Raw genomic sequence first — 25379 nt, 5'->3', positions numbered from 1 at the left:
TCAAAACCTGAAAAAAAATTGCAATTTTTTATTGTATGTACTTGATCATAACTATCTTGTAACTTAAGCCTTGTCCAGTCACACTTCAGTGATTCTCTATATAATCAACCAAATTTTTCCCACTAGGGCCCCTGGATCTGCCTATGCAAAGAGACATTTAAGGATGTTCGCTCCACTTATCTTTGCCAGATATTCAGAATCTTCTGGTTTTATTTATGTTGTGCCATTAAAAATATTTGACTGCTGATCCCTATTTTCTTTTCATAATTTCAAAACATATAGTTTAAAAGGCCATATTTAACAATCTTAGGCCACATTTAAAAGAATGTCTGTTTCCCCTCCCCTGGGTCTACCCTTTGTAAACAGACCAGGAAGGCAGTTTCTTTTTTTTAACTGGATATGATTGTCATAGCATGGTCACATGAATGGTTTGACTTGTCCAGTCCAGGCCACTTATCAATTGTTTGTGCTCAATTTGAGTGTATTTATTTAGATTATCAATCCTTCTGCTTTCAAGCACTTTCCAAAAATGGAAACAAATTATTTTCAGGAAAAAAATAATTTCGATTTTTTTGTGGAAAATAATTTTTTGACCCGGGGGCTTATTTTTGACCAGGGTGGGGGAGGGGAAACAAACATATTTTTAATTTTGGCCTTATCCTTATCAATTTATTGCAAATTTTTCAATAGCTTAAATCTCAAAAAACAAACAAACTAACCATTCACGTTTTTCTGCCTTTTTTTCCCCTTTATTCACTCATAACAGTCTTTTAAAAAGCTTGTTATTTTGAAACGGAGTAGCAATCATCCTTAAATAGTTTATACACTCATACTGAAGTTTCCAGATAACATTTACAACTTACTGTTCGTAATAGTGAGACATGTTCCTCTCTTAACTTCTGATATATGTCTTTCATCTTCTTGAACTTATCTTCAAATCCTTTTGCATGTTCTAAAAGAAATAAAAAATATAAATTTTGAGACCAGGTGTGTCAGGTTTTCGAAATTATAAGCCTAGTATATTTTAGGTGTTTTTTTCACTTCTTTAGTAATAGTGTGTCCATTAGACTGTGTTTGTCATTCCATTTGTTTTTTAAAGACAGAAAGCATTATTTTGTGTTTTGTATTTTTAAGCAAATACAAAATGAAGAACTTTAATGAAACTGTTATATTTTTTATACATGTACCTTTCATTGCACTTCTCAATAAATCTATTAAATAATATTAACTTTATTCTTTCATAGTCAATTTTATTTCGTTGTTCTTGTAACAGTGTTTTCTCATTAGAATATTCCCCACATCTTATATTAAAAAAATATTGAATTTTCAACAGAAATGTTTGATATAAAGCACATGAAAAAGACTCTACAGTGGGTTCATTAATATTGGTGGATATCAATTTTTCATGGATTTTGTGGATAGAGGGGAACCACAAATTTAAACATTCAACAAAGAACAAATTTTGAAAAGAAATATATGCAAACTTTGCCAAAACCACAAATTTAAATATTCACGAAATATGCAAGTTTTCATCCTTCCACAAAAATTTGTACCCACGAAAATAAGTGAATCCACAGAATGTCCGATCTAATTTAGAGTAGAACATGTGACAATAATTTCTTACTTTCTGCGTCTGCTAGTTTGGTAGCAGCACCAACATGTACAGTCTCAGTCTGTTTTAACCTCTTCTTCAATTCATCATTATCCTAAAACACAAAACAATTATCATTCAATTTTACTTAAAAAGCAGAAAAAAACTGAAATTACATGTTTAATTTAACAATACTGCTGTTGTCTGCTCTATGGTCGGGTTGTTGTCTCTTTGGCACATTCCCCATTTCCATTCTCAATTTTATTAATGTTCATATACCTATATGATAAATCAATATGTGTTGAACAAACTCTCTATCAAATCACTGGTTTAGGAGTGCTGATATAAATTGTGGATCAATGAAAAACAATTTGACTCCCTGAGAAAAATTAGACCTTAGATTGACTGATTGTTGGTTGCTTAACGTCCAGTGGCAAATATTTCATGCATAGTCAGGACGATTGACGCTAGATGGATTTGGTTTATATTTTTTGCCCCTTTTGGTCATATAGTTCCTCATTTGTGCCATTACTTTTATATCTTTAGCTTTCAAATATTTGGCTATGAGCATAATTGATGAAGGTAAATCCAATAAATCCCGATATTTTTTTTAAGAGAGTCAAGTGATTACAGCAGGTATCTTTTGTTTCATAGCTTTAGAAACACACACAGATTGCAAATTAAAATTTAACTAATGTTTCCTCAAAAGTAAGTTTTTCATAGATGTGTATACTTAATACCAACTTTTAAAGACCTATCTGCAGACAATCTTAACTCTGATAATATTTTTTCCAATCTGGCTATCTCTTCTTTCTGTGCAGATAAAATCTTCTGGTCCTACAAAACAGAAAATAAATACTAGTGAAACACCTTAAACTTAAAGACTAACTAGTTTTTTTAAATGGCTTATCAGTCTAAAACAAACACTATAGCTCCACTAATTCATGCTAAATATTGGCTAGTTTTGATACTCATGTCATATATATTTATTTCATCACTCACATAAATGTTAAGCAACTAAACTGATGAAAAACATTATTCCAATTAAGTCCTAAAGATATGATTGATATTTGTCTTTTGCTGCAAAGAAAACCTTTCTATAAAATGTTTAAGGGGGTTCGCGGGTCTAAATCATTTATATAGGATTTCTCTATATTTTTTCTATAAATGAACTTTATCTTATAGTTAATAGAAAAATAAAATAAAAAAGTGGGGTCACCGTTCATTTGCACTCACAATCTGCCTTCGAAAGAAGCATACATTTTTGCAAAGGTGATTTTTTTCTGTTGAAGTAATAGGAGATATAAAGGTAATATGGAAATAAAAAAAAGAAATTTATTACAGAAATCGCTAAAATTTTACAATAATTTAGTTTAAGTACAGCTTATATGGAAAATATATTAAAAAAGATAGGTCACCGATGAGTTGAAAAAGATATTTCAATTTTAGAGCCAAAAAATGGCATTTTTCCACAAAAGGGAGATAATTTGGAACTTTTTCAATGATGTATACATTTTGAAAGTCATCTGGGGCCAACACGAATTGATTGTTTTGAATGATTTTTGTACCATATTATAAAGTAACAATTACAAAAGGAAATAATAAAAATTTGTAATGAAAAACAAATGTTTGATTTTTTTCTGAAATTTTTATACCCTCGAGCCTCCTTAACCCTTTCGCCGATGAGTCCCGGCTTACCGGGACTCACGCTTCAGACAACTGACGATGAGTCCCGTTTTACCGGGATCGGAATACATCTTTTATGTTTCCCGCTCAAAACAGTGCAAACATGAGTTATCTTTCTTTGATGAATACCCGGATGAAAGTGTAAACATGGCGCTTCCGTTTGTTGAAAACCGTGTCAAAATCAGACGAAATTTACGGAATTTACGAGAATTTGAAATGAGGGAACATTTTTTTTGAAAGAATATGGAAGAATTGAAGCCAAACTAGTATACTTTTTTGACATAAAATATCGTTTTATGTACAAAACACTTGGAATGGACATCGTTCAGTGTGAGGAATTTGTACAGCCTCATAAAATTTTTCAAAAGTTTGCCGTTTTGGGTTAAAAAATTACGATTTGGGGTCAAAGAGCAGAATTTTGAGAATTTCACCTAGATAATGCCGAAAATTTGAAAATTTGAATATTTTATGAGGAAAGAATTATCAAAACATGAATAAAACTGTGAACATGGTGTTAGTGAATGAAATAAATACACAAATAACTACAAACAAGTTTTTATTGACATTTATTATGAAGATCTCCCACTTGAGCAATGGTAGCCAGGGAAGCCATCGTCTCAGAGTAGCTTCTGTCTGGGCAGCAATCGGTGAAAGGGTTAATTAATTGTAGATACATTAATTAACAAATTTGCAGTAAGTTTCATATTATATTCTTACCTCTAATTTCAATCTTTCTATCTCTGATCTGAGATACTGGATTTCTTTTGTTAATCTTTCTATAATATGATCTCTGTAATCAAATGATTCACAAGACATTTTAATGAAAAGGATGATTTTTTTAATAGAATAACACAAAAAAAACACTCAACAATTTACACAACACAACCTTTTAAACAAAAATATCATCTCCTTAGGCCAGGATTTTTTAATTTGTTGGTTTACGGATCCGCCGACCCGATTTTGCCGATTTCCATAATAAAAATAAAATTGACTTTTCATGCTTTTTTATTCCCGCCGACCCTAACAAATGCATTATCCCTGAAAAATAATTAAAATATTTTTTTATGAAATGAAATGAAATGCATTAGTCATTGTTAATCACTAACAGAATTGATAACACTTTCTGTTGTGAAAAAATAAAACTTCCAGTTTACGTTTCTAAAACATGTAAAAATAGACAAATCAATTATAACTGACCTTGAAATGTCGTTTGCGCAAATAATTTTGCGGAATGAAACCTGTGTTTAAAACCAATAGAAAACTTTCGAGTTCGATGCATTTCCGTCAAAAACTCTGGTTTTAGTGAACGTCATTTGTGCGTTTAGGGGCGTCGTCACTTCCATTCCAATGTTGAGCGAGTGGTTGGAATACTATAATTCTATATTGTACGAATTATACGACAAATTGAATTCTCAAAATTGACAATCAGCATTGATGTCATTAGGGAATTGTTATTAAGTACCTACAGAACAACCATTATTTCTAGTTTATCCTGCACAATGACGATCACCAAGACCCTTGATGAACGTAAATAGTGCAGGGATACAGGCGACCCCCTCTATCTGGTAAATGACGTCATAAAGGCACGTATAATTGATGAGTTTTTTCTGGTGACGGATGAACTCGAAAGTGGTCTATTACACAATAAGTTTGTTTCCCTTATTTGTCATCAGTCCGTAAGATGCATCATCTGTAGAAATAGACTTGTCCAAATGTGGACATAGGTGGAAGTTCAAGACATCAAGTTAAAGTACTGAATATTAACAAATCATTTGAAATTTTCTTGATTCATAGATAATAAAAAAATATCGTTCATTTGGATAAAAAAAGGGAATGCATGACAACAGATTAACCCGATGTTCTCGGTTTTCCAGTGGACGAGTCTATTTACGTTTTTGACATGTGTGTTGAAACTTATTTTCGAACGAACGTTTATTCATTTTTTTTCTTTATCAGTTCAAGGACGTATATTATACGTCCTTGATCAGTTTTCGTGCTTGGAGATCATTATTCACCTAGTTTTCTGGAATTGACTAAGACCTATGCGAATCTGTTTTCTTGTTTGTGAAATGACGATTTAATTTCATCTTTGTCCGTGCTACCCCCTTTTTTTACGGGAAATTCCCACAATGTCATGCGATGTCTATGACAGCTGAGCATATTATTTCATTGAACTAAAATTTAAAAAATGATGAAAAAATAGCATAACAAACATATAACATGTATAATTAGAAAGGTGAAATATATATTTATTTTGCATATTTTATTGTCTTGAAAGATTTAAAAAAAAAAAAAATTTCCCGACCAACCAACCTGACTTTTTCATGGAGAAAATCCGTAAACCAACAAATTTAAAAACCGTGGCCTTATTTTATATTCAAATAATGGTTACATTTAATTTGATTTGCTATACTGTAAGAGAAGTTATTTTCAGGGTTACTTTATTTTGCGTTTAGCCCTTCCAAGCCCATTCAGTGGCATTTTCATTTCGTAATAGTCAAATTTACTAGATGTAGTTAAATAAAGAAAGATCGAAGTTTTACATGTTCGGGGTAATTTATATTCGCCTTATTTTTCTTCTCTTGAAAGTTGCGATATAAATCACTTGCGAAATCAAGTTGGTTTACAGTATCTGTGGTTCATCAGAACACAATGCAAAAGTGAGTTTAAAGTAAATTCATAAATTTTATGTAAAAACTATAATTTGTTTTTTAGATTTTTTTTTTTTATCTTACACTTGGTGAATTATCAATCATTGGGAAGCATGAAATATTGTGGATTCTGTTAATCACAAAATTCATGAAAAAATATATGCCCTATGAACAACGTTTTAGCAAGGTTATTAAGTTAAAATTCTATTGTGATTCATTAACTATTGTTTGCTTATCATTCAGTAGAATTATTTCATGAATATTCAGTGGAAATTTTAATGCATATTCAGAGGGAAGATTCTATGCTTATTCAGGATGAAATCAAAGTTTTACCAACCAAGCCAACTAAATCTATTTGCAATTTATGCACTGTCAATTAAAGAATAAACATTTGAGTGTGGCTAGTTTCATGTCAGTTTTAAGTTCAATATTAAATACTTTTAATTAAAAATGTCTATGATATTATTTATTCGAATTAGTATAATTAAGCTAGTATCAAAGATGAGATTTACCTTTCATCAACTTCAGGAAAACCATTTCCAAAATTATTCACCTGTAAATAAATAAATCATCAATAACCTCTTAGAAAGTATTATAAACCATGTATATATAAATTGAAAGTTATTTTTACAATTTTCCATAAAATAGTCAAAATCTGTTTTTTATTGTTCCTAGAAAGTCTGATAAGTAGTGAAGAAAATAATTCAGATATTTCAAATCAATGACAATGATTCCTAAATAAATATTGACGATGATTGGTGCTCTTCAAAATACAAATAATGTTCAAAAACGTGTAGTAAAATTGATGTATTATTATGTGTTATGTTATTGCAAGTGGGTGTATTAAAAAAAAATACCTGTTATCAAGTCAAGAAAGAATATGACAGTTGATGTCCATTAGTTTGATGTGTTTGAGCTTTCGATTTTGCCATCAGTGATTAGGGACTTTCTGTTTTGAATTTTCCTCGGAGTTCAGTATTTTTGTGATTTGATTTTTTTACTGATTCTAGTGATATATTTATGTGAACCAACATTATACAGATGATATTATTTATATTTTTTGGGGGGTTCCTACAGCGAAAAACTAAATCATTAACCTGTACAGGTGGTTGTGAAACTGATGTGTCAATCAAATCCTCCACTTCTATCTCTGGCTCCGCCTCTGGTTCTGGTTCATCAGGTACCACAGCCACAGGTTTTACATGCTTACTGAAATCTGATGCTATTAAAAAATTTGGAGGTTCCTAAAAATATAAAACATTTGAAATTTCATTTGTTTCTTGTTAAATAGATTGTGTATATTTGACCAAAGATGGTGGAACCTGTAAACAGCATCCTCATATTAAAGTTTGGATTTCATATTTTAATAAACCATTTTAAACTCTAAAAGTATTGTTATAAATCAGGAATTTTTCATTAATTTCAAGATTAACTGACTTCACAAAATAAATAATAAACAATCGTTGGGTTGGGATCAAGCTAACATGTTTACTTCTCTATGTATGTGCCTGTCCCAAGTCAGGAGCCTGTAATTCAGTGGTAATGGTTTGTTGCTGTGTTACATTTGTTTTTGGTTCATTTTTTGATACATAAATTTGGCTGTTAGTTTTCTTGTTTAAATTTTTTAACATTTGTCCTTGGACACTCTATAGATGACTTAACCATATGGGCTTTGCTCATTGTTGAAGCACTTCTGTGACCCATAGCTCTTAATGTCTGTGTCATTTGGTCTCTTGTGGAAAGTTGTCTCATTTGCAAACATACCACATCTTCTTTTTTTTATTTGTACTGACACTAGATTTTATAAACAATACTCACATCAGGCAAGCCAGGAACTTGGACTAGATTTTTAAAATATTGTAGGTTACTGCTACTCAAATAAAACTGTTTTAACCTTAAATTAGAAAGATACACAGGAATTATTTTATACCTACAACAATCAATCAACTAAGAAAAATGAAATCTAATACAAAATTGGGATAATCTTTACTAAATTTTAAAAACATTTGGCTTATAGATACAGTCCTTACAATAAATATTTTAAATCAAAGCATGCATAATGATGTGGTTCATAAGAGAGTTTCTTGTTTTTTATAAAGATTAGACCAATGGTTCTCCTATTTGAATGGTTTTACACAAGTCATTTTTGGGGCCCTTTATAGCAATATGATTGGTATGAGCCAAGGCTCTGTGTTGAAGGCCGTACTTTGACCTATAGTGACTTAGATGGAGAGTTGTCTTATATTGGTACTCATACCACATTTTCTTATAACTATATAAGAAAAACTTGTAACTTTTTTTCAATGCAAATCCAATTCTAAAACAATATGTGTATTTTCTTAATCAAATACATTTACACTTATCAAAAAATATTTCTATCTTCAAATTATTCTTTTATAATATTAGACCAACTATATATGTGTGTAAATACCTTTTATACATGGATAGAAATCTGTCTCTATGGCCAGACAGTGTGTCAGGAGGAAGACCTAGAAAAATGAAATAATACAATTAAAAGTTTCAGTAAATGACTTTTTGAGCATGATCTGCATACTCTTCTTGAGCACCTGAGATCACCCCAATTTTTTGGTGGGGTTCGTGTTGCTTAGTCTTTAGTTTTCTATGTTGAGTTTTGTGTACTATTGTTTGTCTATTTAAGAGATAACTGTATTGTATTTGAAGCTTTAAGGACGTCCATCGGTAGTTTTACTGTCGCAAATTTAGTTTACCTGGCGACGCGGATGGACGTCCGCAAAGCTTCAAATACAATACAGTTATCTCTATTCTAATGCAAAACAAGTTCATAATTAAATTTCAATCATTATTTCAGTGTAAAATCTTCATTAAAGAAAATTCTGTGAAAAGATGTTATCTTCTTTGGTCCCTACACTTGGTGACGTCATAGGAATGCTTCCGGCATCAAACATAAATACCAGGCGTTTTCTGGCTTCTGTGCCGCTTCAGAATGTAATAAAATTTGATAAAAAGAAGATTTTTAGATGCAACATGTGAGTTTTTTGGCTTTCTATTGTAGAAGTTACATGTCAATACATTCAGCAATTCAAAATGTCAGCTTCCTTAGTTACAGACACAGTTTTACGCTAACTGTCATCCAATCAGAACCATTGATACAAAATAATTGCATTAGAATTCTTTTTAATCCATGGTGTTGTTGTTTTATTTTGATTTACAAGTTTGAATGTTAGTGGTATCTTTCACTCCTCTTTTTAACATGGCAGCCAAGTGGTACAGAAAAGTTTTTCTCTTATCTTGTGACCTAGCACATTAAAAAATCTGGCTTAGTGAGTCTGTATAATATAAAGTAATGTTCACATTCCAATCTTTATTACACTTTAATTTATTAAATATTTATGAAAACTTTCTAAAACTAGATCGTTTTAGGGCAGGAGCAAAACTTATAATATGTAAATCATACCCTTTTATGTCTTCATATCTGATACTTACTAGAATGTAAACGGAACAAGGATTTAACAATATAGTCATAGAGTTGACAAGAATCTTGTATACACAATATCAATGGGGCAAGTCGACACTGTCCAGAATTTGTCATAGAGTTAGATCGGGACATGTCTAAAGAACCAAACACTGAAAAATAAAAATATCAATGTAATGTAGTAGAAAAAAAATACATGTATGTGTTTATAAGGCAAATTTTAGAAACTCTATCTTTGAATCTTATCTAACACCCTTCATTTCTAAGTTCCACCTAAAAGTTACATAACTAAAATGAATGATAAGGACCTTTACTATGAACCACTGTGAATCCTGACATAACCCTTACCATAAACAGTACTGTTGTTTAGTGAATTTGAACTTAATCCCTATTGCATAATTCATTTATTAAAGTTACTGATTCAATAAGATGCTTGTTAAGACTATTGGTTGTTCACTGTATAAATATTTCAACCCAGTCTATTCAACTAACCTGCTTGTTGAAGACTCAAAATCTCATCCATATAATCCAGCATTTCTACACTGATCTCAAAACTGAAAAAAAATAATTGTTACGATATTATATTTTTATTAAATTCTTTCATATGCAATATATAGGAAATTTCATTTGTAGCTTTTTTACTTACTAATAAAGAAAAGGCTGTGGATAAATTTGATAGCATATAAAGTGTCATATACTTCCAAGTTAATAGTTTTTCATAAAATGTCAAGGAGGAAGATAACGTTGGTAGTTTGAATATATTAATATTGTAATTATATGTTTACAAGTTACATTTTTCTAAACCTGTCTGATTGAAGGACAAAGTAAATATAGGAGTCTGTAGTATTATGTATTTATTGCAAAAATTTACAAAATAGTCCTCTTAATAATAATAATAATCCTTTAGTTTTATTGTAGAAATAAATTCAATTTGTCACAGATATTTCACTCATTGATATAATATGAATCCTGCAATATTTTCCTTTTAGTTCAACGGAAAACTCGGACGGAGTAGAAATATACTCACACAAGAGCAAGCAAGATTAAAAATAATTTAATTTCACCAATTTCTGAATGTAACAAATTAACAGGCAGTTAAATCTTCTTTGTCTTTTTAATGAGAATTATACGCCAGTTAAGTAATTATAAAGTATTAGTTCTGTGAATGTTAAATTGATAATAATTAAGTTAGACACAGTTTTAAATTATCCATTTATTGAAAGCGTCCCCTCACCCTATTATTTGGTATATATTAACTGATACATGCAGCCCTCAACCAAGTCACACTAATATACTATCATTTCTAAAATGAATAAGTCTTGAGCAAAACTTAAGATTATTTCAATATTTTCTAAATTTGAAACAAGATCACTGAACTAACAAAATTGTATGATTAGAGTTGTGGAATGAAATTTCATTGATTTACAATGACTAAATAGTCCAGAAGTCTTTAGCTAAAATAAAGTTTAAATTTTACTTAACAGATAGTTCAAACTCTCAGTTATTAGGTTTAACAAACAAGAACTAGCCAATCCCAAAACAGTATATACTGAACTCAAATCTATACTTATAAAATCTTTATTATCTTAAAGAAAACACTGATTTTGCTGGGATATGTCTGTCGTATTAGTTTTTTGTATATTGAATTGTTACAAATTAGGCTGTTAGTTTTCACATTTGAATAGTTTCTCAGTTTTCACGTCAGGGTATTAATAACTGACTATGAGATATGTTCTCATTGTCTGTAAATGACCTATAATTGCTTACATCCACATTTTAAGACCATATGTAGTAAGCTAATTTAGGCCATTAGTTTTCTTGTTTGAATTGTTTTATATTTGTCATTCCGGGGTCTATTAAAGCTTAACGTAACTTGTAACAGAGATATACAGAGTTATAACACAGAATTTTTTCTGAAAGAACCATAACTGCATTAAATGTTAATTTCTTGTGTAGTTCAGTATATAATGTACATTTAGTTACAATAGCTGATTTTTTTTTATTGATGTTCACTTGCCTATATCGCATATCACTGAGAGAGAAAAAATAAATAAAAAATATTAGTAACTATACCCAACAACATATACATAACAGGCCAGTGTTTAAATTCCTTCATACCTTATACTGTTCCAAAAAATGTAACTAGAATACTTAAGCTTAATTTAATATTTATTATTTTTTTTAACATAGCAAAGCATGTAACGGAATAAATTTAAGGGAGGACTACAATAAAACCGTGAATAACAGATGTATTTACATTTGTCAGAAACCTTGTTCTCCATTACTTAAAGTCTTACAAGTTCATGTATAATTTTAATTTATAATCAAAAAGTGATTGTTGCATGACTCTAGACAGATCTTTGGTCATTTGGAGCAATTTTAGCTAAATACCCAAAATTTTAAATATCTCAAATAACACAGAACTATTTATCACACTATATATTTAATTTGATAAGTTAGATGGAAATCACGAGTAGACACTCACAGTATAAGATATGAAGCAATTTAAAAATACACTTGGCCTGACATGACACACTTACATTACTAACTCCTTTCTAGATACACTGTTATAAATTAATTATTGTCTATCCTTGTTATACTACTATATAAAATACTTGTTATACTGCAAATACAGTGCTTTATTATATCTAAGTCAGAAACTACCACACCATTTTTATATCAAGTTAGTTGTTAGTTAAAAAAATATTTATAGAAATTAATTCAGAGAGTTGAAAATTTAATCACCTCTCCCAAACTCCAACCAATATTAAGGTTTGTATATTTTAAATGCTTCAAATGTGCAATAAATCAATCATAGTTCATCCAAAATCAAAATCTTTAAACCATGCAATAAATTCTCAGTCAACTGAAGTCTGGATGATAAAACCAAACCACAAGCTATTAATCATCCAAGTTCTTGATAAAACCAAACATTAAGCTCTTCTTCCTTGTATAAGTTGTAAATCAATTCAACAAAGAATACCTTAGCATAAATATAAGGAATTAAACACCAGAAAGATTGAGTAATCTCAAAAGCTCAACAGTAAGATTTCAAATTTTGATTAAAGCATGGAAATCTTACTCAAATAAATCTAATTTTTAAAGTCTTCTTGTACTTGTGCCTATGATAGAATTTTACCTAGCCCCATGGTCTTTTCAATTGATTAATAAAAACAATAAAAAAAATTACATGAATTAGAGACTTTCTCATGATGAAACTTACTAATTATTAACATCAGACCCACAAATCTTAGCAAACTGTTCGTCTGATAAATTCAGGTTTCCAGGTATTTCTTTATTCTGTAATAAAAGAAAGAGAGTTTTATCAATACAGATAGCCCTGAGAAAACCATAAATATACTGTAAATTCAGAAATTGTCGTGAGGTTTTAATCACGGCAAATAATGCGATTGAGTCAATGTCCGAATTATTCACATTCTGATATCAGATACATATAGATTCCTACACTGCAACAAGTGTATTACGATATTTCTCCACTCGAGACAGTTAAATTTTATTATTTAAAGCGCGAGGCTTGCCGAGCTTTTTAAATAATTTAAATCTAACTGTCGAGAGTGGAGAAATATCGTAATACACGAGTGATAGTGTTGGAATCTGTTTCTCTGATGATTTTTATCTTTTGGTTTTCAAAGACTTTCAGAAACTTGTGTCCTTTATAAGCGACGTCATCAGCCATGGTCGCCTTTTTTCATGATGTCACAATAGGAAAATCCAGAAGAAAACAAAACATTTTGACGTCATAATCATATTTCGCCTAATCTTTTGCCAAGAACAGATTTTTCAGTTGTGAAAAGAATATTTTTCTAACACCGGTCAGAAAATGTGAAAATAGCACAAACATTAGAGAAATGTGTACATATAATTGTATGCATATTTTCCTACACCCAATAATTAATTTCGTATTTTTGTCTTTTTCACAAAATCTCAACAATAATTTCTACATTTACAGTAGTGTTGGGGAAAAGGATTTATCAGTTAGTTGTTATATTCATTGAACTAGCTTTCTGTAACCCTGAGAACTTTGATGGGCACTTTTTTTTGTGGTGACCTTTAGTTGCTTAGATCAGCATCATTTGGTTTCTGGTGGGGAGTTTTCTTATTGGCAATTATTCGACATCTCCTTATTTTCATATCAAACAAATGTTTCTCCTTTTATAGTTGTCATACAGTTGTTCATTTCCCTCAGTGTAAATGGTATGTCACATGAAGACATGCTTAAACAGTGATATGGGTGACATTCATGACCTAAAAATATCCAACCCTGTCAAATGAATTCAGAATTTCTTTAATATTGATCAAGTATATATATATATATTACATACTCTATTCCATCTGTTTCAATGAAATGCATTGTATAAAAGGAGTAGGTTCAGTAAGACCCCTTTTTGGCCCCAAAATATAGCAGTTTTACAAAATTGTTAAAATGTAAACCTTTAGTTATTTATTGGACAGTAGAATGCTTCTGCTACATAAATATGGGCTGTTTTTGACAATACAATGCACATATATCTGGTACTAGCACCATTAAGTCATGCTAAATTACTGAAATTCTCATAATTCTAGCATTTTAGTTAAATTTTAGACGGTTTTCGTGTAAAACGAAAGTGGCCGTATTCGTGTTCATCCTTTATATTGAAATGTAAGTTGTATTTTATGATAATACATAACATATATAAAGGTTGAGGATGAACACGGATGCGGCCACTTTTATTTTTACTAAAAACCATCTGAAAAAGTGACATTTTTCGGCATATTAGGTAGATTTTTCATATTTGAGCTTGAATCGGATCGTTTTTATAACTAAATCTGTTAAAATCTTTCACATAAACTAATTAATTCAAATAAAATAGACACTTAAGTGTTTAAAAAGTGGTCAAAATCTTTCGTCAGATGAACCTGAAATTTGAGGCCAAAATCGGTCCTTACTGGACCTACTGCTTTGAGCATTTGATCAGCTATTTTTGGCTTTTAATGTGATCTGATGTTTAGGCTATTTGTACTGTGGATTCATAAAATAATAATTACATTAGATGTATGTTTCATTCTAATACTTTATTCTGATTGGCCAACTGCATAACACATGTTATTCCTGAAGCAAATTGCATTACTCAATAAAACTTATCATTCATGATAACACATGGTCCCACAATAAAGTGCACATGTGAATTAATTAAAACAATAAAAAAAAAATCGTGTTTTCATGATCATTGCTAAAAAAATGTAATTATAAGTATTGAATGCTTCTTTTTGTAACTTCATAAGGTTGTAAAAGCGTTGACCATGCACACATTTTTAGAATGGAGCACGGAAACAAAATGTACTTCGGTCAATGCTTTTACAATAAAGTTACAAAAAGAAGCATTCAATTCTTAAATAAATGAATCAACAAAACATAAATCCTAATATATATGTATACCTTTCTATGAAAATTCAGTTTCTCTACCATCAGTTTACAATAACAAGCAATAAGCTTTCCATATCCTTCCTTTAGATGCATCTACAAAATAATTTACTTATACTTGTAAGCTGTATGTCTGACATTTTATCGTAACATAAAAAGAATTCTTCTTCATGAATAAAAGAATAAAAGTACAGATCTTATTCACAACACAAAAACATTGTTTGTATCCAAAATGATAATGCCTGGATAGCTAGACACAATTCTTTCTGTTGTATTCTTATTTTGCTTCTGCCAAAAATTCGGGTCATTGTTTCTTCCATTTTTTCCCCTGAAACTGATTTCTTTTGACATTTAGGGCCAAGGTTGACAAGGTCAAACCATAATTTGACATGTTTCATTTGACACAGTAATCGTTTGCTGAACGGTTTTATTTGACATAGTGTTTATTTTCTGACATAATTTTTGTTTTCTGACACATTTTATTTGACACAGATTTTGTTTGCTGACATGTTTGATTTGACACAGTGTTTGTTTTCTGGCATAATTTTTGTTTCCTGACGTATTTCATTTGACACAGTGTTTGTTTTCTGGCATGTTTCGTTTGACAAAGTTTGCTACCCATCATATTTAATTTGACACAGTGTTTTTTCCGGACATGTTTTGCATGACATTGTGTTTGTTTTCTGACATGTTTCTTGGACATAGTATTGGTTTCCTGACATGTTTCATCTGACATGTTCCATTTGAAAGATCGTTTGTTTCCTGACATTTTTCACTTGACTTAGTTATGGTTTCCCGACATGTCTTACTTGAAATAGTATTTATTTCCTGAATTTTTTCTTTTGAAGTACTTTTTGTTTCCTGACGTGTCATTTGACACAGGCTTTACTTCCAGGTATGTTTCATTTGACACTTTGAGTGTTTCCTTTAAAACTATTTTACTGCAATATCTTACCCATAGCTTTGCAAGCTCTTTCAGGATTGCATGGTTTTTGAATGAGTCTGGTATTGCCTGAAATAAAACAAAAATTATAATATGTCAAAAGAAAACATTATAAATATAACACTTTTTCTGTTGGAATAAGATATTAAATGCACATTACACAGTCTTCACATTTAGTCTTCAAATTTCAAGGAATGCTCTGTGATATGAAAATTTTGTTCATTTAATTCATGAGAAAGGAAAGCTATTATGGGACGTACAAACAGACAAGGGTAAAACTTAATGCCCCATCCCCCTAAGTTGGGGGGATAAAACTTCAATAGCAGGCAACTTATCAATTATGCAATTTCTGAACAATGTAATTCACCTGAAAAAGGATACATATTTTTAATTTTGACAATTCCCTTACTCAGTGTTGTACATCATGGAATGGATTATCATTTTCCCCACACTGCCTGTTCTTTTAAGAAAATCTGAGACTTGATATTTACAATTGAATGTACTACAGATTATGGAGTTATTTCCCTTTAAAATTAAAATTTCATAAAAGATGTATCCCCTTACACTGTGTTAGTTTCATTGATATAGCTAGAAGTAATGAGTAATATTCATGACCTAAATATATTCATTGCTGTCTTAAGAGTTCTTAGATATTGATTCAACTACATAATTTTTCATACTCTATTCCATCTTTTTTAATGAAATGCATTGCAATAATACTAAAATGATCAAGGTTTTTATTACAATAAAACAGCTGCAATTGTTTGCACCTCTCCTAAGTCAGGAATCTGATATTCGGTAGTTGTCTTTGTAGATGTGATTCATAAGTGTTCTCATTTTTTATATAGATTAGATCATTAGTTTTCCTGTTTGAATGGTTTTACACTAGTAATTTATGGGGCCCTTAATAGGTTGCTGTTTGGTGTGAGCCAAGGCTCAGTATTGAAGACTGTACTTTGATATATAATGGTTTACTTTAGTTTTAAAAATTGTCTCATTGGCACTCATACCACATCTTCTCAAATGTTTTAAACAAGGTACTAACATGTGGGTGTCCATCCCTCAGTATTTTATGTAGTACATGAATAAATTTCCATGCAATAATAGGATTTCCCTGCAGTGGCAGTTTTCCACCAATTGTCCAGTATAGTCCTGCTCCATGGTCCTTAAATGTACCTAGAACAATAGCTGGTCTGGATTAAGGAAAACAATTATACAACCAAGAAGCCTGAATACTCTTCCAGGCTGAAAAGGGACTTGTAAAGTTAAAAAAAAAATATGTGACTATTAATGTAAATAGAAACTATTAAACAACTTCTACAAAGAAAGCCAGTTTATATGATTATCTCTATGAGGTTACAGACTGACAAAATTTCTCAAATTGCAACAGTGTGCTTATCCCTTAATAGATATCCTGCATATAATTATACCTATTGGCTATTTTACCTACTTAAAACAACACAGCATCTTTTTGTGAAATGATACCTCCCATGCACATGCTTTGCTGTTTATGTGCATTTTGTTTACATAAACTTGAAATAAATAATAAGTTAAATCTTTGAAAACACATTTGGCTGATTTATTTCAAAACCAGATGGCAGGGTGTAGCTTTATACGACCGCAGAGGTTGAACCCTGAATGGTTGGGGCAAGTATGGACACAACATTCAAGCTGGATTCAGCTCTAAATTTGGATTGTGATTAAATAGTTGACACAGCATAGGTTTCTGACACAGAATGAATGTGTTCTAATGAACTTAAAATTTTTGTTTTCTCTTAGAGCAATTCACTATGCTGTTGAATATTAATCCTCTCAAAAAAATGTTTGAAGAAATTTTCTTTTTTATTTATGAAATTTCAAATGAGAAAAATTGAACCCAATTTTTTTAATCACATCCCCCTTTCCCTTATTCCAAAACTAATTTTAATTAAAATTTCTAATGGAGTTTGCAACAATAACTACTCATTTAAATACATCATAAAATATTAAGATGTAAAAAAACTGCTTGTTATCACTGAATGGTAAAGATTATTTTAATTTATCAGTTGGTAGTAAAAAGTGAATATAATTTATATAACAAAGATTTAAGTTGATTCTGGACAAAGAAAGATAAGTCCAACTCCAATTAAAAAAAAATCTTGTTATTGCACAATATTTTGCAATTAGATATTTCTTGCTTACTATTCTGGACAAAGAAAGATAACTCTAATTAAAAAAAAATTTGCTATTTCACAATATTGTGCAATTAGATATTTCTTGCCATTGCGCAATACTGTGCAATTGAAAAGACTTGCTATTGCACAATACTTAATATAATAATTTTAGATACTGATTTGTACCAACTTGAAAACTGGGCCCATAATAAAAAATCTAAGTACATTTTTGGATTCAGCATATCAAAGAACCCCAAGATTTCAATTTTTGTTAAAATCAGACTAAGTTTTATTTTGGACCCTTTGGACTTTAGTGTAGACCAATTTGAAAACAGGACCAAAAATGAAGAATCTACATACACAGTTAGATTTGGTATATCAAAGAACCACATTTATTCAATTTTTGATGAAATCAAACAAAGTTTAATTTTGGACCCCGATTTGGACCAACTTGAAAACTGGGCCAATAATCAAGAATCTAAGTACATTTTTAGATTCAGCATATCAAAGAACCTAACTGATTCATTTTTTGTCAAAATCAAACTAAGTTTAATTTTGGACCTTTGGACCTTAATGTAGACCAATTTGAAAACGGGACCAAAAGTTAAGAATCTACATACACAGTCATGACAGTTAGATTCGGCATATCAAAGAACCCCAATTATTCAATTTTGATGAAATCAAACAAAGTTTAATTTTGGACCCTTTGGGCCCCTTATTATGTTGGGACCAAAACTCCCAAAATCAATACCAACCTTCCTTTTATGGTCATAAACCTTGTGTTTAAATTTCATAGATTTCTATTTACTTATACTAACGTTATGGTGCGAAAACCAAGAAAAATGCTTATTTGGGTCCCTTTTTGGCCCCTAATTCCTAAACTGTTGGGACCTAAACTCCCAAAATCAATACCAACCTTCCTTTTGTAGTCATTAACATTGTGTTTAAATTTCATTGATTTCTATTTACTTAAACTAAAGTTATTGTGCGTAAACCAAGAATAATGCTTATTTTGGGCCCTTTTTTGGCCCCTAATTCCTAAACTGTTGACACCAAAACTCCCAAAATCAATCCCAACCGTTCTTTTGTGGTCATAAACCTTGTGTCAAAATTTCATAGATTTCTATTAACTTAACTAAAGTTATAGTGCGAAAACCAAGAAAATGCTTATTTGGGCCCTTTTTGGCCCCTAATTCCTAAAATGTTGGGACCAAAACTCCCAAAATCAATACCAACCTTCCTTTTGTGGTCATAAACCTTGTGTTAAAATTTCATAGATTTCCATTCACTTCTACTAAAGTTAGAGTGCGAAAACTAAAAGTATTCGGACGACGACGCAGACGACGACGCCAACGTGATAGCAATATACGACGAAAAATTTTTCAAATTTTGCGGTCGTATAAAAATATTGCCTACTTTTAGATACATAACCATGGGTCTGTGTTGAAGACCGTACTTTGACCTATAACGATTCTTCTTTTACAAATTGTGACTTGGATGAGAGTTATATCATTGGTACTCACACCACATCTTCTTAAACATGTATCTATCAGTTTCAAGTCAATAATACTATCAGTTCAAATAATCTTTTAAAAGTTCACTTTTTTGGTAAAGTCATAGTATTATCTATAATTAGAAATTAATAATAGAGCAGGAAGGATATTGATCTTGAAAAGTCAAGTTGTTAGTCATACCAAAATGTTATCTGTCAATCATTGTCTTAAAAACTTATCTTATATGATATTTCAAATTAAACGTGTTAAAGAATATACTGATTTACAAAAAGATATACCCAGGATTGAGATGGAGGTTTAACAATGAAGGGGAGGTGGTTCTCTAGAAAAAAATTGGAATCCCAAATAATGGTGGATCTTTTTTCTATTGTAGATTATTATTAAAATTGTTTGTTCAGCATGCACATCATTTTTTAATATTTCAATTATAATATGAGAAAATTTTGGTAATTTTTGGGATTATATTTTTTATTTTTACAAATACATGTATTGAATGTTGATTCAAAGTGGAATCAATGATGCATATTAAAATAAACAACTACACCCTGACATAAACATATAATAACTTATGTACTAATAAGGACTAATTGGTTGTTACTGATTTATACATATTTGTGTATTCCCCCTGCAGAAAAAAAAATACCTGATTTCTCATCAGTTAGTCATACATGTAACACAGAGATAAATACTTGTATGTTTAGATCATAAGTAGATAAAATATACATTAGGGCAAAGTACCATTTACATTTTAGTGTAATCTATATAAAAATCAAAACAGTGCTAAGTTAGTGATTTACATGTATATATTATATAAAAAGATTATATACAGTGAACAAAATTCTTAAAGGGGAGGGGGAAGGCACATTTTTGAGATTAGGGAAATAGGGAGTTAAATAAAGTGAGAATTATGTGAAATAGGGGATAAAATAGTGGATAGTGGGATTTTTTTTTTAAAATAAACATTTAGAGAATTGGCACCCCCAATTTAAGTCTACCCCACATATGGGGTATATTTTGAAGACACAACAAAGATCCCTTAACTATCATTTTTACCCTACACAAAATTCAAAGAATAACAATCTATTTTCTATGCTACATGTACAAATGTATGTCAGATCTAAAGATATGTTTTTCTGATAAAAAATTATCTGTTAATATATATGAATACAGATTTATAATATAATTTATAATCAGTAAATTATCAGCAATTTGAACTACAGATTCCCTTTGATCTTCCTGAATAAATTCTTAAATCAAGTTCAGGACACAATACTGTTGATTTATTTATTTTGGTAATTTTAATGGATTGAGGAAAACTTGCATTTTCATGGATATTTGATTTCCTGGTTTTATCAATCTCTGCATGCAAAACCTATAGAAAATTTGTAATTCGTTGAAGTGGGTCTCATTGGGTTTAAGCGTGACATGGGATTGCCGATTTTTTGTAAGCGTGACACGTGAAAGTCAAATTATTGTGTCGTGAAAATAGGAAATGAGGTCTAGGGGGACCTGGGAAAGACAAAAAAAACTAGAATTGCTTACGTATATAGTGTAAGTGGGATACGGGAATCTAACAAAACAGTAAGCAGGATCCGGGATCGGAACCCCCAATGAGACCCCCGTTGAATATTTGAATCTGTGGTTCGACTGTACCCTAAGAAACCCATGAGAATTGGTATAAACTAGAAAATATCAGTCAACATTACAATATTGTGTTTGCACATCCTTCCTTGGCATTTAAACAATTAAATGCACTCAATTTTATGCATACACTTTTAAACAACTATTGCAACTTTTGTGTGGGTAAAAATTATTTTCTTAACAATATCATGTTATTTCATATTGTAAACTAAAATAAATATAGTCATCATAGTCTGAAGTATAGTAGTTGATAAAATTAACGATGGCATTTTTTTTTTTTATACTGACTTTGGTATGGGCTTTGCTCATTGTTGAAGGCCGTACAGTGACCTTTAGTTGTTAATGTCTGTTTCATTTTGGTCTTTTGTGGATAGTTGTCTCATTGGCAATCATACCACATCTTCTTTTTTATATTTGCCAGTTCAATTGACACAGAAGTCAATATCTTAAACAAAAATTATATTCTATGAGTTTTATGAGCAAAACCTGACATAATAACATTATTTTTTTTTCATTTTTTTTAATCTACTTTGATGATAAAATGTGACCCAAACATGACCCTTTAGTTTATTAGCAAAACAAAATTTTTAACCTTTAGATATGTGATGAAAACATTATTTTCCAACAAATACATAATAAAATAATGTATAAATTTGAATTTGCATTTAAAAATTGAAATCTCAAGACTAATGTATCCATTAGATATATATCTGCAAGAAATATGTTCTTTTAATCAATGTCTGAATATTTTGGAGAAAACTAGCATATTGCCATTATTGGTTGAATACTTTTAATACAGACTTGACAAAATGCCAAAGAACCTGGTTCAACTCACCACTTTTATTTACAAAGTGTATTTAACAAGTCAATAATAAGATAACCAATTTAATTGTTTGAAGAGATTTTTCCAGAACTGACCAATATGTTTATATATCATGACGTATTATTGTATATATGGACAATAATTTTTAATACACCAAAAAATTTAGTGCATTTTTAAGATTATTTTAGATTCTTCCATTTTTTTTCATTTTTGCTTTTTATTGCAAAATAATGTGAGAGAATAAAATGCACTGAAAGTAAATGTACAAAGTCCAGTGGCTTTTAAATTTCAGACTTTGATTCTGTAATTTGGATATTAAATGTATAGCTTATATGAGGTTACGTTTCCTATGGAAATGAATATGGTCATACTATATATGTAAAACAGTTTGTTTTGATTTGTGATTTACATGTCCACCTAACCATGCCTAAGGCCGTGTGATTAAGAAATAAAATATTCGGAAAACCAGACTTTTCTGGATAGTTGGGTAATCGGACAACAACAATAAAACAATTGTATAATAATTATCTGTACTAATCAGAGATGTATAAATTCATTTGTTTATACTTCTGTGGCATTAAAAAAAAAAATATATGTCATATAGATTTTGAATATGAATTCAAAAAATTCAAAAATTAAAATTGAACACTTTTTTTTCTCATGTATTACTAACATGACATGATATTGTCCTTTGATGAAAATCATCTGAAAATTAACAATTTCATTAAAAGAAAATTATAAGCATGTTTTAGCTTTCAAAGATTTAATCAATCCACTGAGATAATCCAACAACACTTCAGAATCCTTTCCCTCATAATATATGTAATATTAACATTACAGTATTAAACAAAATAGCATCTCAGCGTGGTAAAAATTTTCACCTTAGGCCAAATAAAAATATATGTGTGGTTCCAGTAACCCTACCGTCCTTACTTTTTCGGCTTGAAAAAAGCCTACCCTAAAGATTTTATGGTCATTTTTTATTAAGCATTGTTAAAGTCAGAATGTTGCTCCCATAGACTCAATGTAAAAAAAACATAAAATAAAAAAAAAAATCCCTACCTACCTACCCTAACTTTTTTTTAGATGTAACTGGAACCACACATACTTTTTTATTTGGCCTTATGAAGTCCCGATGCAAATTGAATCAAGATATAGAACATATATTTTAAATGGTTTTATAAAGTAAAAAGGATACTTCTGGCATGCTTCTCCTTCACTGGACATTCTGTCGCACTGATGGCTTTGGTGATTGCTACATGCTGTTTAAAAATAAAATAGCAATCATTTATTTCACAGGAATGAAAATAACTTCTTCGTTTTTAAACAAGCAGATATGCTTTACAAACATTGACAATTATAAAACTTGTCCAGCCCTTATCATGCTAATTATGAGTAAAAACAAAATTTGGGGACAGTCAACAAAAAGACTATTTAACATGTACAGCATTATACAACAAACAAAAATAGGTTGGTCATTATGGCTTTCTCTCTGAACAAATCTTTGACATCTGTCAGAAAGCTGTTTCCTCTGGATGCTAGATATGCTGCTTTACTTATTCAGGCTGTGGTAAAAGGAAGATCAGAGATACATGTATATTTGACATTGTTTGAATTGATGTGTTATTATTTTTTGGTAAGTTTGAGATGGTTCACCATACATGTATGTTAAGCTAAAATGTGGTTCAAAAGACAGTTAATGTATTAGTCCACCTAAGACATACTCCCCTACTCAGAGTCATATTTCAAGGGACTAGTATTTGTTCCTACACCTTAATTATTTGTTCTTCAAGAAAAACTAGAAAATGTCACCAAAAGTCTTTGGTTTGATCTCATCGGGAATCTAACCTTTAAGGGTTTGACCTCTCTCGCACATAATTATGCAGCTTGTGTTCTAACTTTGACAATATAAAGTCTGACAAACAACAGTCATATCCAAGAATGATTAATTTGGTTTAAGAGAGTAGAGATACTGTTACAATGAATCATACAACAGATGTTCTAAGCAGTCAAGACATGTCCTGTGTCAAAACAAAGACTATCTGCTACTGTGAAAGTACTTTAATTCGTGGATATCAATTTTCGTGGTTTGAGTAATATTAACATGTTCGTGGGTTTTTGAATTCGTGGATTTTAGTTTTTTAATATAAAAAAAAATAATTGAAAAATTAAAGCCTTTAGAAACGAAGGTTACAAATAGTCTTGATTGAAGGAAATTGCAAAGTAAACATTGACCGTGTAAATCGTAGTGATAACACTAATTAACCTATGATAAAGTGATCAACAGATTAAAGACCATCAATGGTGTTGATTAGGCCATAAACATGTCACCTAAAGAAAACAGTAACATAAATAAATGGTTTAAACGTATCTTGAATTGTCAAATAATCAAGCCCAGCATGAAATTATTATTTCCCACATGTAGGAGAACTATGAGGATATAAAATGAACACTTTATCATACTAGCATATCAATACCGGAAATCTGACTTTCGTCGATCAACAATATTTTTTATGAGAATAAAAAGATCAAAAGTTGTTCAGTTTAGGTTATTAAAGATTAAATGGGTATAATTCTGCATGCGGTTGTAGTTCTGTGACTGCTATTAATGTATTCTCAGATTTGGCGTTATTCAATATATTCTCTAGATCATATCAGCACTTGGTCAAACCTACCGATGGTGATCTTTCCATGTCTTGATTTGGACAATGGTTGTTTTATTTCGTTGGACACTTAAATCCACGAAAATTGTTACCCCACGAATAAAAGTACTTTCACAGTAATATATTTTTGATGTTTTTTACTTCAATTGTTATTTTTGGTTTGTCTACATATTCAAGAGGAAAACATGTTGTTTCATATTCTGGCGTCGGACTCGGGCTTCTCTGAAACTGAGTTTTACTGTGTGTATTAGTGCACTTGTTTTTTCTACATTGGCTAGAGGTATAGGGGGAGGGTTGAGATCTCAAAAAACTTGTTTAACCCCGCCGAATTTTGCGCCTGTTTCAAGTCAGGAGCCTCCAGCCTTTGTTAGTCTTGTATGATTTTTTAATTTTAGTTTCTTGTGTATAATTCGGAGTTTAGTATGACGTCCATTATCACTGAACTAGTATACATATTTGTTTAAGGGCCAGCTGAAGGACGCCTCCAGGTGAGGGAGTTTCTCGCTACATTGAAGACCCATTGGTGGCCTTGGGCTGTTGTCTGCTCTATGGTTGGGTTTCTGTCGCTTTGACACATTCCCCATTTCCTTTCTCAATTTTAATCTTATATGAATATTTACTCTGCTTTTACCAGACTGACACGCTGAGCAGGTATTTTAACATTCACAGGGTAACAATACACAGGAAGACATGTCATCCAAGTCAGACACATTATTAAGACCGAACAGTCTTTGCTCACTTACTCCTTAATGCGGCATGCTTGATGGAATAGCAGCAAACATTAATTCTCTGATCTTTGATTAGACCCAGACTAAGTTGGAACCCATGACCAACTGCA

The 25379-nt window shown here is 30.7% G+C and overlaps 1 protein-coding gene across 14 annotated transcripts in view; it reads right to left on the bottom strand.

Moving 5' to 3' along the window:
- Positions 1-25379, bottom strand: part of LOC139528055 (huntingtin-interacting protein 1-like) — a 49863-nt gene that overhangs the window by 23595 nt on the left and 889 nt on the right. For 7 of the 14 annotated variants that reach the window (XM_071323855.1, XM_071323859.1, XM_071323849.1 and 4 more), the window contains exons 2-17: positions 23077-23140; positions 16793-16935; positions 15760-15816; positions 14820-14900; positions 12606-12682; positions 11923-11946; positions 9875-9936; positions 9394-9534; positions 8360-8417; positions 7747-7822; positions 7026-7172; positions 6441-6481; positions 3995-4067; positions 2336-2428; positions 1625-1706; positions 864-952 (exon numbers count right to left, since the gene is read on the bottom strand). In XM_071323855.1, coding sequence (XP_071179956.1) covers positions 864-952; positions 1625-1706; positions 2336-2428; positions 3995-4067; positions 6441-6481; positions 7026-7172; positions 7747-7822; positions 8360-8417; positions 9394-9534; positions 9875-9936; positions 11923-11946; positions 12606-12682; positions 14820-14900; positions 15760-15816; positions 16793-16935; positions 23077-23140 — 1308 coding nt within the window. Of the gene's footprint in view, positions 1-863; positions 953-1624; positions 1707-2335; positions 2429-3994; positions 4068-6440; positions 6482-7025; positions 7173-7746; positions 7823-8359; positions 8418-9393; positions 9535-9874; positions 9937-11399; positions 11415-11922; positions 11947-12605; positions 12683-14819; positions 14901-15759; positions 15817-16792; positions 16936-23076; positions 23141-25379 lie in introns of all 14 variants that reach the window. The other 7 variants (XM_071323860.1, XM_071323858.1, XM_071323853.1 and 4 more) reach the window with 2 other exon arrangements.

Source organism: Mytilus edulis, chromosome 6, assembly GCF_963676685.1.
Source record: "Mytilus edulis chromosome 6, xbMytEdul2.2, whole genome shotgun sequence".
In the NCBI taxonomy this organism is placed as follows: domain Eukaryota; kingdom Metazoa; phylum Mollusca; class Bivalvia; order Mytilida; family Mytilidae; genus Mytilus; species Mytilus edulis.
Note: the sequence above shows the minus strand (reverse complement) of the source record. Positions and strands in the feature narration are given on the sequence as shown.